This window comes from Alosa alosa, chromosome 2 (assembly GCF_017589495.1).
Source record: "Alosa alosa isolate M-15738 ecotype Scorff River chromosome 2, AALO_Geno_1.1, whole genome shotgun sequence".
Classification (NCBI taxonomy): Eukaryota; Metazoa; Chordata; class Actinopteri; order Clupeiformes; family Clupeidae; genus Alosa; species Alosa alosa.
The window spans coordinates 7,842,760-7,855,641 of record NC_063190.1 but is presented as its reverse complement, the minus strand read 5'-3'; the positions used below and the strand labels follow the sequence as shown (position 1 = coordinate 7,855,641).

The 12,882-nt window shown below is 42.8% G+C and overlaps 1 protein-coding gene across 1 annotated transcript; it reads left to right on the top strand.

The window, feature by feature from the left end:
- Positions 1 to 56: 56 nt before the first annotated feature.
- ywhag1 (3-monooxygenase/tryptophan 5-monooxygenase activation protein, gamma polypeptide 1) lies at positions 57 to 12,652 on the top strand. Its single transcript, XM_048232076.1, has 2 exons — positions 57 to 306; positions 8,670 to 12,652. The coding sequence occupies exons 1-2, from the start codon at positions 220 to 222 to the stop codon at positions 9,324 to 9,326; spliced, it is 744 nt and encodes a 247-aa protein (XP_048088033.1). The 5' UTR covers positions 57 to 219; the 3' UTR covers positions 9,327 to 12,652.
- Positions 12,653 to 12,882: the final 230 nt, after the last annotated feature.

Genomic DNA, 12,882 nt, shown 5'->3' with positions numbered 1-12,882 from the left:
GAGGCACGCCTGTTCTTTAATGGTGACGCAATGAAGAGAAAGTGTACGAAGGGGGAGGGGGTATCCCACTGGAGTCGGCACGCGCAGACAGCAGGGAGAAGCCTCAGCAGCTAGAAGAGCCCGTTGCATTTTTCCTGCAAACCAAATACCAAAAATTATCTCCACTTGAACATTTTCTCTTAAAAGTGTAGGTTAACGTCTGTATTTTAGACATTTAAAATGGTTGACCGTGAGCAGCTGGTTCAGAAAGCCAGGCTGGCTGAACAGGCAGAGCGGTATGACGATATGGCAGCTGCCATGAAATCGGTAAGTTCAGCTGAATCATATTTCTGAATATATTAAACGTTTATGAGTTGGCTTTACATTTCCTTCTGTGGTTGTGTTTCACTGAATGTATATTCAGTTGAATAGCCTACTCTCAACACCATGATATGTTTTTTCATTCATCTATTTAATTTCTTGTCAGCTGTCAATTGACTACTATTGATTAACAGTCCACATTTGATAGCCTATCGGTCTTGTTAAACTCCTGTATGTTAAGTCAAATAAATGCATGGTAGATTATTTTGAGTCAGCTCAGCTCTCTATATCTCAGCACTTTTATGTTGGGCCTATATAGGGAATGCAAACTAAACCGGTTGAAATCACGTCAGTTTTAAAAACTGAGCACATAATATTGCTGGTAGTGGAAAGATCTGTAGGTTCCTTTTATTTTTAGTAAATTGTTGTAGTATTGAATACAGAATAGTTGTAAAATTGACAAGAGAAACTCAACTAACGGGGAAAGCGGACGAATGCAGACTGTTTGATCTTGGGGCGGTGCCTTTTGACAGATCTTATTGAATTCAGCAACATGGCCATAGGAGGCTTCTGAAGAGACTTCAACAGAGGCAAGCAAAATTAAGGAAGATTAACCTTAATAGTCACGAAAAACACGTTTTCTATTGACTGATTTTGGCGACATATACTCTAATCAGACAACGTGCAGTTTCTGTCAGGCGCTTGTTTTGTGGTCTGCCACTGAACCAGACAGCAGCGCGACTCAGTGATACTTTGATTCACCAGGGGAATGAATGGCAGCGTGCCGCTCCTGGTTTTCTGAAAGAGACACGCTCTCTCGACCACGCTCCATCAGCCCTATTTGTCACAGTGGAACATGCAACTACGCAAAGTGTGCACTGCCCTCAGATGTACCCATAGAGCGCACCGTTGACAGCGCTCAGCTTTTGCCATGCACTAGAGCAAAACGTACGCTGTGCGTTGTATTTCTGAGACAACTCCCACTGTCTGATGCCCACTGTCAAACGTGGGTAGCAGACATCCACCCGAGGCTATCGGTGGCCGTTGTCATATTGCAGTCTTTGTAATGAACGGGTGTGTGATAACGTTTGGCATACGACTACTCGCTTATTCGACCTCCATGGAAGAAGGCAGGTTCGCTTCGACAAGGCGTGTCGCAGAGTGTGCCAAGGTGCAGTGCCCGTACTGCACCATTTCGTCCGATCCAGCTTTCCAATTTATCAGCTAAGCAGATGTGAGAGCCAGTGAGAAATTGATAGGTTCAGAGCAGCTTTGATTTAGGAGAGGTCAGTGTAGACTGCCATACTACAGTTAGCGTTCAGACATGCTGGGTGTTGAGTCCTCCTGTCTAAATTCCATCTCACATAGGGAAAGCTTACAACTTAAGCTGTCATATCATATCATTCATTACATGTTGCCTATGAGGAATGATAGGGATATCATTCCAATAAAGACCAATGAAATCATTATCTGATCTGACCACAATGTAACATGACAGTGGTTGTACAACATTGTACAATTCATGATAGTGTTTCTGCTTTAGGGGAACCAGCTCTGTCTGTTCACGTCCACCAAAGAAAATCTGTGTAATTTCCCTAGCTGTGAGAGTTGAGGTGGGCATAGAAAAGAAAATGCCTTGTCATTCTGTGGAGTCTTCAGAAAGCATTGATTGCTTGACGTGTGCACACTGCACAGGCAAATAGGGGGATGGGCACAGCCACAGTGCATTTCCATGCCAGGCCCACCGCTAATTTATCAGCAGTGCAGTCAGTGCAAATAGCATGTCAGTTTGCTGATGTCTCTGCCCTATCGTTAAATCTCACTTGTCCGGTTCCTGTCTGTTGCCTCACACAGCATCTGTGGGGTGGGGTCGGGAGGAAGGGAGATCTCTTGACAAAGCAGGTGGTTTGGAGGATCAGATTTGGCGTGGTGGGGTAGTAGGCTACTACTAGGTTGTGAGTCCACTGGGGTTGGTAGTGATGCTGCTGCCATTTCATATTAATGTATATAATAATGTGTATATATATATATATATATATATATATATATATATATATATATATATATATTGTGCCTTGTCAGGGTAGACCACCCTGACAGACAGTGCCAGTCTCTCAGTCTCTCACTGCTGCAGCACAGGCCATATGGGGTGTGTCTGTCTGACGTCCTGGCCATGAGCCCCAGGGCATCTCGCCCCACTGCAGTCACTCTTCCTTCCAACACCCTTCACCATCCTGACTAGCAAGCGCCCTGGGCTACATCAGCAGTCAAGACTCTACACTGCCACTGCTGCTTGATGGGATTATAATATGGCCAATGAATGATTGTGGGTTTTTTTTTATTCCCAGCGATCACAGCAGCATCACAGCAGTGTCTTTCTAACTGCTGTCTAGTTTGAGCAGTGCCTGAGCCCCTTGACAGGACCCTGTTTGTATGGTTTGACTGATGACTGATATAATCTTTTGTTTGAGAAACAGAACCATCAGGTGGGTCGTTTTCAAATCTACTTAAAGCTTTGTGGCCTGCAATGCCTTGGTCCTGGGCCAGTTCCCTACTTACTAGTAGACTAGAAGGGACTACAGTACGTGGCTGTGGTGAGAGCATTACTATACCTCTCTAAAAGGGCATTGTGCTATGACCAACAAAACTAAACGAGAGTGCTCAGAATGATTGACAGACTTTTCAAGATCATAGATCGTTTATCAGTGGTAGTAGTACAATAAAGTCTTTGAAAAACATAACCCTGGTTAATGTAGAGGGTGAACAACCCCCTCTAAAGTTTCTCAGTTTAGGTTTTCAGTTTAAGGCCAAGCAGCTTAATCAATCTGGATGGGTTCCACTCTGTGTCATTATGATGTGATCTCGCTTTTTGGCACTAGTGTTCCCTCCATCCGCGGTCATTCTGGTCCACGTTTGGGATGTGCCTGCCAGGACTTCTCCGGGGGAAAGGTCTTTCTGTGCATTAGTCGGAAAGACTGAATTCTGGAAAGATGGAAAGTCTCAGGCAGCATGAAATGATGGCTTGATGACATGGAGAATAATGGGTAGATACTCCATATCCTACCCCTGGGTTGTATATCATGCAGCCACATGCTCCCCTCCTGAAGTATAACCACTGACGCCACTTAAGGCACTAGGATAGATGCTCCTCCTCACATGTTTTCCAGTGTTAATCTTTCATGGGTTTTTATTTTTAGGTGCATGTTAAGATCCCGCAGTGTAAAATCTTCTAGTCACTAATGGTTATATAACAACAATGAGGTACTTCAAGCAAGAACCCTCCACCCCCAACCCCATCCTTGCATTTGCTGAGTCTTAGACCCGTTGCAGGAGCCACTTCTGCCCCCCCCCCCACATCTCACCAGTCCCTGTGCATTCACTCCTCTGACTACGCCATCTCCTAGTACACTTTGTCTGTCCGTGCCCATGGGCCCTGGAGAGTGTTCGGTGGGAAGGGTTGTCATATCCGCTTAGCAGGAGGGAAAGAGGGAGACAGAGGAAGAGGAAGAGACTTAGCAAGAATATAGACCCTGTTAAATAAATCAAAATATATAGAAAGAGAAAGAGAGAGAGAGCGAGCCTGAAGACAGTGCAAGTTGTTGGGGGAGAGAGTGACTAAAAACAAGATAAGATTCAGTCTTAAGAAAGGCTGAGGTTTAGGAAGACATTAGATTCAGTCTTAAGAATGCTGAGGTTTAGGAAGACTTTAGACTTTGGGAACAGAGGGAGACTAATTGCTCAGGTGAAACAATCACAGACACTAATCTGATTGCTGTTCTGAATCTGTTTGTTTGCGTGTTTGTCTCCATGCCAACCTGCAAATCTAGCTTTTGCCCACCAGACAACATACATTTAGACTGTATTTGTGTGGCTAACTGGCTAACTTTCACTTGAGTAGACAGAGTGCACAAATCCCTCAGGACATATTCCTAATTTAAGAGACTCTGCTCTGTGTCAATCCCAGCTGGCCACATATTGTTGGACTGTTGCTTATGAGCTACTGCAAAGCCTATTGTAGTTGACAGGAGAAAATGATGGGATGTATCTCAACGGTTGCTACCCGGAGAGAGAACAGAAAGCTCTTCCATAATCAACGCTACAGTCGGTCCTTCTCCCAGGTGCCACAGTGAAGGCCAAAGGAGTGTTTTGCAAGCTGTTTCTGAGGTTATCAGACAACCCCACCCTGAGGTGCACTTTGCTTTGTAGCAACAGTGAATCACCTCACTGAAGATGACAGCTGGTAGGCGTTAGTTTGACACTTGGATAACTTCAATCCAATGTGAATGCGTACACAGGGTAGTAAAGTGCTGGATAATCAGTTAACAGAGTGAGATGTTGTTTTAAACTCTACATGTTTATAAGCATGTAATATGCATCATCAACCAGTGTGCAAAATTTAAGAGATCGCTCCACATTTTTCTGATGTCATCCTACAGTTGCTGAGTGACATTTGAATGAGTTGATGGTCATATTCAAATTTGCAGTGGTCTCTTGATTTTGACCGTCAACTTCTTCGAATGTCACTTTTATGCATGTTGATCAATTAATGCTCATTCTTCAAACTGCTTGATGGAGCTCTGTCCAGTCCTGTAGGGTCACTGTGTGCACAACTGTCCATACAGATGTTGCAGTTTTTCCTGAATAAGTCGGTTTTGTACTGGGCCTGTAAGGTGGTAGCTGTTAGAAACTCTCTCAAAGATGACCCATCTCGATGGTGATGCATACTGCTCTGGCACACCCTATTATGTGACCTGGCGCAGTCCTTTGTAGTACAGTACATACTTATCTGTGTCCCTAATGTCACTGTGCCACTGCCCCCCTTGGCTCAATGCTGTACTGTTGGTACATAAACGCACAGCCATGTTTAATGGACCTTAACCCTCATAAAACAAAGTGTTCTGCTTTCCTCTTCTGTTTCTATCACTGTTGCGGGTCCGTAGTCCAGCCAGGCACCTGACCCGGATGATACAGCTTATCTGAAACAAGGCCAGCTAGCTGTTCAGAAGGGTTGAACCGGCAGGTAGAGGATCATCAAAGCCCTGAGCAGCCATTGAGTGACAGGTTGTGTGTTTTACTGGAGACTGGCGGTGAAGGAGGCCAGATAAGATTGCATTCAGTGTGCCAAGCAGAGAGGAAACGCCGGCCTGCAGTGGCTATTCACACACTCGCGGCCCTGTGGCATGAGGGGTCATCTTCTCCCGTAAGCACAGCTGCTGCTGCTAACTGCTAACTGCTGTTTTCTGCTTGTGCTGCCACATAGCCTAGAAATCTAGACGCGCCCCTAGCGGCAGCAAATTACATTTGCTGCCAGGGTTAGTCTAGCAACTCTCCGTTGGCTTGTGAGCTCCAGAAATCGAAACTTAATCAGGGCATTGAAATCGTGTATAGAGTCGTTTGGTGGGCTTAACATAATGATTGATAGCAGAGTTGCAACGGTTTGACTTGAATTCCCTGCTACTTGAAAACAAATATCCTATTAAGGCCCCATTATGCAGAGGGAATTTGAAAGACAACTGATTATCCCGCCCCTCGGACTGAGCACTGCGAACGGTGAGTGCCCAGACCCTACATTTTAATGTGGGTCTGGCTCGCCAGGCTAGCTGCCACTGCTTCTACTAGGAAACTTGTGAGGGAGTTCCCTCCTCCCCCTCCAACCCTCCACACTCTCATCACTCTAGCCACACACTCTAGCCTCTCCACCTCCTCCTCTTCCTCCACCCCATCCTTCAGACTCGGCCACATCTCTCTCTCTCTCTCTCTCTCTTACACTGCTGGAGAGGCACTATGGATGTAGCAGGAGATTGTCTGTCCTCTCAAACAAAAGCAGATTCCCTTGTTTCCATGGAAACCTGAGATGGTATAGTAGTGATAGACTGCGCTTTGACCACTCCTGTGGTGTGTTGAGGTCTTAAGTGCGGAAGAGCTGGACAGGAGGGAGAGTAAAAGGAGCTGGCAGACACAGCATCAGACACATAAAAGTATCTGAAATACACACAGTGCTAGTGACCTGTCACCAAATCCAACCATTCTGACATGAGTCGCCTGTCATGTAGAACCTTATTTATACTGCTACTGCAGTCTCTATGTGTGTTAAGATGTAAAGACTTGACCTTTTATGACATTTTTTTCTTTCAGATGATGTGACAATATGACATGTGCCCTCTGTCAGTGGCGAAAAATTGACATTTTTGGTGAGAGATACGAAGGTGATCCTTTCATGTGTGTTGGAATGCATGTTAAAGGAGATTACTCACTTTCTACAGAGACTGAATTCACAGGAAGCCATTGCTGAAAGGAAATAGGCAAGGTTTCAGTGCAGTGTTTTGTCATCTTAACAGTGTAGTGAGGTCAGATGACTCTTTTAATGTGTAGTGTGTGGGTGCGGAGACATTGATGTGTTTGAGTGCCACATGAAGCATGATGAATTATAACAAGGACAGGAGGAAGGGCTGGATAGAGAGAGAGAGGGGGGGGGGATAAAGGGAGAGAGAGAGAAAGAGAGAAAGAAAGAGAGAGACTTGGAGTTAGTCGTCTCTCCACCCACTCCCAATCTGTCAGATACACAGAGCCTCCACCAAAAGCTAGTGCTGATTCAGAAATGATTTTGCCAAAGAACCTGGTACACTTCTACCATTTGGTTTTAGGTTGTGCTATCAGGTGCCAGACAATCACTATAAACAGCATTATCAATTTATTAACATACAGAACACTGCAAATTAGCCACAAAGATACTGATAGAATTTTGTTCTGTAATTATAACACAGAAATGTAACTGAAATATCTCCTCCTTATCAGTGCTGTAAAAGCTCATGCACTTACCCTAAAGGTCCGTGTTCTAGACCAATAATATAGCAATGCTGACAAATTAGCCATTAGGTCCTACACTCTCTCTAAATTAGATCTATTCCTATCTATTCCCAAAAATAGCTGCATGCATTTTCGGTTATCGGCATGTTTTCCTTTAGCACTATTTTGATGGTTGACTCAAAACCCAGGCATATTTTAAGACACATATAGTTAAAAGGCGCTGTCACAGTGTTTTTTCCCTGCTGAAAAGCAGCTTAAAGCAAGTAATCAAGGCAGCTTAGTCGCTTTTTGTCTTTTGTCCATTGAGGGTTCACCAAAAACCCCTGGGAGCTAAAACTGCTTTTTGGGCCTGTCTGGTAGTGGATATATTTTGGATCTGTATAAAACAGTTAGACTACATGTGAGGGGAAATTGCTGCTTTTTTGTCATAGCGATTATTGTATCCATCTTGTGAATTGTTTTGTCCGTCAGGTTTATGTTGCTAACACATGGTGATCACATAGCCATGTGCCTGTGTATTTGTGTCCAAATGTACTTGTTTGTGGTACTGCATTCTCTTTTAAACTGGTGTGTGCACTACAATACTGGTATTTTGTCATTCAGCTATTGCTGTCATGTGGTGTTGTCATGGTAACCATTGTGGAAGATTTAAAGTGTGCCAACAAATATTGGGCACCTACCAGACAATCGGAAAGAAGTACTCCGTAGTCTTGTGGTTCAGTGTTAAACCACAGACATATCTAATACTGGTTTGAGCTTGGTCAGCATGGTTGCACTATACAATATGCTCAAAGGACCCTGCTATCCCATTGTTGAAGCTTAGATAAAGTTAAAACATCTTTGACAGAAAATAATGTTTATTTCACATGGCTGAATAGTCTGTAATATGACTCGGGTGTAGTCCAGTCATACAAAGGCAATATACCAGGCTTTGCATGGGTGTTAATTTAAGTCCTCAGTCTTAGCGTTTGGTGGTGAACCCAGATACTTCAGGTGGAGGTTCACTTTTGTGAACAGAGCATCTACCTTGGGCTGAAGAAACTATAGGAAAGAGTGTGTGACAAAAAACAACCCCAACAGTAGTTATTTACAGTAATGCTTGTGGTGATACAGGAGATATACTGTAGTTTTGCAGGCAGAAATAACCTCTTCAGTCATTTTACCAAGCGTTGTACCAAATGTTTTACCAAGTTTCCAGGGCAAACTGTGCTTGCTTAACAGTGAAATGCTGACTTGTTATAAAAACATGCCTGTTTATGTGTTTTACAGTAAACAAGAGCAACAAGAGAAACAGAGTACCTCCTATCCTATCACTACCAACAACTTGACATGCCAAATCTAGCACTTAGCCCTTGACTTGACCCCCTTCTAGAACTGTCACTCAATTCTATGCGAGTAGTACTTATTGCTGCACTAACATGTCCTTGTGGCACTGTACCTTGACTGTTTCACTTGGGATAAAAGGCTCAGCTAAATGACTAAATGTATGTAAATGTATTTTATTAGTTAGTCTGGTGTTAAAACAGCATGGCCTTTTGTTTCTCCCAATTGTTGTGTTTCAGGTGACAGAGCTGAACGAGGCGCTGTCCAACGAGGAGAGGAACCTTCTCTCGGTGGCCTACAAGAATGTTGTGGGCGCCCGGCGCTCCTCCTGGCGCGTCATCTCCAGCATCGAGCAGAAGACCTCGGCCGACGGCAACGAGAAGAAGATCGAGATGGTGCGGGCGTACCGTGAGAAGATCGAGAAGGAACTGGAGGCCGTGTGCCAGGACGTGCTCAACCTGCTGGACAACTTCCTCATCAAGAACTGCAGCGAGACCCAGCACGAGTCCAAGGTGTTCTACCTGAAGATGAAGGGCGACTACTACCGCTACCTGGCCGAGGTGGCCACGGGCGAGAAGCGCTCCACGGTGGTGGAGTCGTCCGAAAAGGCATACAGCGAGGCGCACGAGATCAGCAAGGAGCACATGCAGCCGACGCACCCCATCCGCCTGGGCCTGGCGCTCAACTACTCCGTCTTCTACTACGAGATCCAGAACGCGCCCGAGCAGGCCTGCCACCTGGCCAAGACGGCCTTCGACGACGCCATCGCCGAGCTGGACACCCTTAACGAGGACTCCTACAAAGACTCCACGCTCATCATGCAGCTGCTGCGAGACAACCTCACGCTGTGGACGAGCGATCAGCAGGACGAGGAGGCCGGTGAGGGCAACAACTAAATGAGTCATTAGGGGGAAGAAATGGTCAACGCAAGAGAAAAAAAAGAGAAAACACAACACGCGTGCTCACAACCTTCAACAGCAACATGAGAAAAAAAAATGAAATAAAAGTAATCAAAAATTTAGGGTGGGAGCTGGTGGACCTTTTGTCAGTCATTTGCCAATGGTAACCACTCAGAGTGCAGTCTTTTCTTTTTCCACGAGTTTGACGTGATCGAAAACAAAAAGAGAAAAAACAGCAGAAGAGTATGTTTAGGAGAAGATGGAGTGATAGTGAATAGTAAAGGTTAGCATAGTGAGAGAGAAAAAAATACCCCTTTCTTGATCTGCAACATTTGCCAAACCACCACTATGAGGACAGAAGTGTTCCAGTCTGTCAGTAGCCTACTAAGTGGTAAAGGGTGGACAGGCCCTCAAACTGGCATAGGGACTGTTCTTGTAGTGCAAAATGTGCTAAAAGTGGAGCTGCTTTATTTAACTTGTGTGATTGAAAAAGAAGCGTTTGAAAAACATCCAAGTCAATGCTGAAGCTTGGGCAAAACACAAATCCACACATACACACACACGCACACACCCTCACACGCTCTTTCACACACACACACACACACACACACACACACACACACAGCATATAGTTATAGTAAGAAAAACTTGAATGTCATTGCCTCACTAAAATAACCGGATGGTTGTGGCTAGTTGTAGGGAAGATAGCTGGTATCTGATGTAATGCGGACATGTGGAATCCAAAGGGTTCCTAGTTTCAGTCAGTTCTCTTTTAAAGCTTTAAACTCAGCCAATCAATACAAACCACAACTGCAAAAGTATTATTATTATTATTATTATTATTATTATTATTATTATTATTATTATTGTGACAATTTTTGGCAAATTAGACTAACATAACAAGACACATTGCATTAAAGTGGTAAGTTAGAAGAAAAAAAAAAAACTTGAAAAGAAAAACAAATTGTAGCCACTGCAAGTAAACAAATATGATGTTTGCCATAAAATATAGCCTAGTTGCCATCAAACTCAATCTCAATGAACATGATTCTACTGGAACATTAGCCTTTGTTGGTGGATGATGGTTTTGGAGAAAAGAACTTGAGTTAAGGAAAGTGGAAGGTGGTCTTAAAGCAGCTTCAAGGTTTGTGATTTTTCTTTCTCTTTTGTTGATTTCTCTTTTTTAATTTACAAGAAATGCACTTGTCCATTATACTGTTTCTCAGTGTGAGATGATTACTGCTCCAATAGTCTCTTTACTACAGTATCGTGCATGCTGGTGATGTATTTATATACAATAGCTTGACTTTATTAACTTAAAACTGTAGATGTTATGTATTCATATAAAGATGAAATGACTAGAATAACAGTTAAATTATTTTCTATTTATTACGTTTTATTCAATTGTTTGAAAACTATTTTGAATTTGTCTTTTTCTGCTGGGTTTAGTACACTATACTAAAATAGTAATGGTTGACCATCAACAATCTGTTATGGATTTTTTGCTACAGTGACTTGCAATTATTGTATTTGGATTTTATGATGCAAAAAATGAAGCTTAAAAAGAATACAAAAAACAAAAGACAAAAAGGAAAAAATTATGACACCAGTGTTAGCTGAAACGTATTGTCTGGTGTTTGTCACAGTGTAATCATGATTACATTGTTTAATGATTAATGTTCTTCGAATGATTTTTTGGTGTGTGGTTTTTACTTTCACGTCATGTAATGAGATATTTAAGACTGAACAATGTTTTTGTTCTTCAGAATCAGTGCTCCTGCTAGGATCTCACTCACGGACCATTATTTATTTCTAATACTTTACTTTAATTGCTTTTTTAAATCATTTTTGTTGTTCTTCCTTCTTTTTTTTACTTTGATCTGTCTCCTGAAATCTTAAATGTGAGTCTTGTAGAGATTGCACAAAAAATTATAATGATAATAAAAAAAAGATAATTGAAACATGATAATGTTCATCTAGCCACATTTCAGTGCTGCTGTTGGTGTTGTTCTGATAGGTGAGTCATGTAGTCATCAATGGAAGTGAATTGTCAATGCTCTTTTGCTATTAATTTGTTTCCCTATTTCTTTTTCTTTGTGTTTTGTTCAGCTTTGTGCTCTCTTGCTAATGATCTACACCAAGATTTACTGAGCAGCTCTGTCTGTATTGAGGGATGGAAAGCGGGAGGATAGACAGATGGATGGACATAGAAGATATGACGATAGACAGACTGATAGATAGATAGATACTGTAGATAGATAGATAGATAGATATATGCAGATAGACCAATAGAGAGAGATAAGGAAAGATAAAGGGGGAGTTGGAGGGAAGGAGAGAGAGAGGGAGACAGAGGGTTGTAGACAATCAGTGACATGCAGAGAGCCCATGTGAGTTGTGAGGGATGGCTTGGATAGAGCGGCACTGTTTGTGGGCAGAGGCAGCTTTGGCTCTTCCCCCAGTGCCAGTCCGTCCCATCGCTCGGACTGCTAGGGGCCTCTTCTGCTAATGCTACTTGCAGTTTTAGCATCTGGCACCAGGCAGTTGCCAATTGTTTTCTGTTGTTGCTCTCCTTCCTCACAGAGATAGTGGATTTCAGACCAAATGACAGGGCTCTTTTCTAAAGGAGAATCATAGGATGCGTCTAACACCATAGGGTGTACTCGGTGTTGTTCTTACAGGCATTGAGTTTTGATGGCATAAATGGCCTGCTTACAGTATATAATGTGATGTATGTTGCTGTTTTTGTTGTTATTTATATCAGTTTATTTTTGCTCCTGTTTCATTTGGTTGTCCCCTGTATGTTTTCTTTTCTTTTCCTTTTGTTGGACTCCACCATCCTGACATGGTTTATCATTTCTGCCTGTCCATCACAAGTCTTTGGTCTCCTTAAAGGGACGGGAAAATAAATCAGGTTGTTTAATGTCTATAAATGCATAGTGGGTTAGAGCACTGATTATTTATTGCCCAAAGCCTTTTAAAAAGTATGTCAGGAGTTGGTTATGGAGCCAAAGTAATTATAAATTCAATTGAAAACTTTGTGGCTGATTGCTCAATAAAGTAACCCTTCTGAAATGTTAAGTGCAGTGAAATGATAGTCCTAAAAAACAAAAACTTTTGTTGCAAACTTGACCTAAAGCTATTGGTTGTGCAAATGTACAATTGCAGCTTGAAAGACCAGTGTCGCTGCAGCCTAAGTCCAGTGTAATTGATTAGAGACAAAGACTGTGGTATGTAACTGATTGAGCTGTCGACTCAAAAGAGCAAAATGAGTACTGGATAAAGATGGCAAATGAAAAGAGAATCTGAATAAAAAATCAACAGCATTGTGTTTGTGTGCCTACGTAACTAATCACCACACATATCCTGTCTTGTTTCACCTTGGGGCCCAAAGTCACACACACACACACAAACACACACACACTGCTTTGCGCTCAGGGTAATGCATGAGTTGGATATGGCCACTTAGGGGGAATGAAAGCTTGAATTACCTCTCGATGACAAAATAGGACATAGTGCTGAATCATGAAGAAGTGTTAGCCTTGGATGGGTTTCA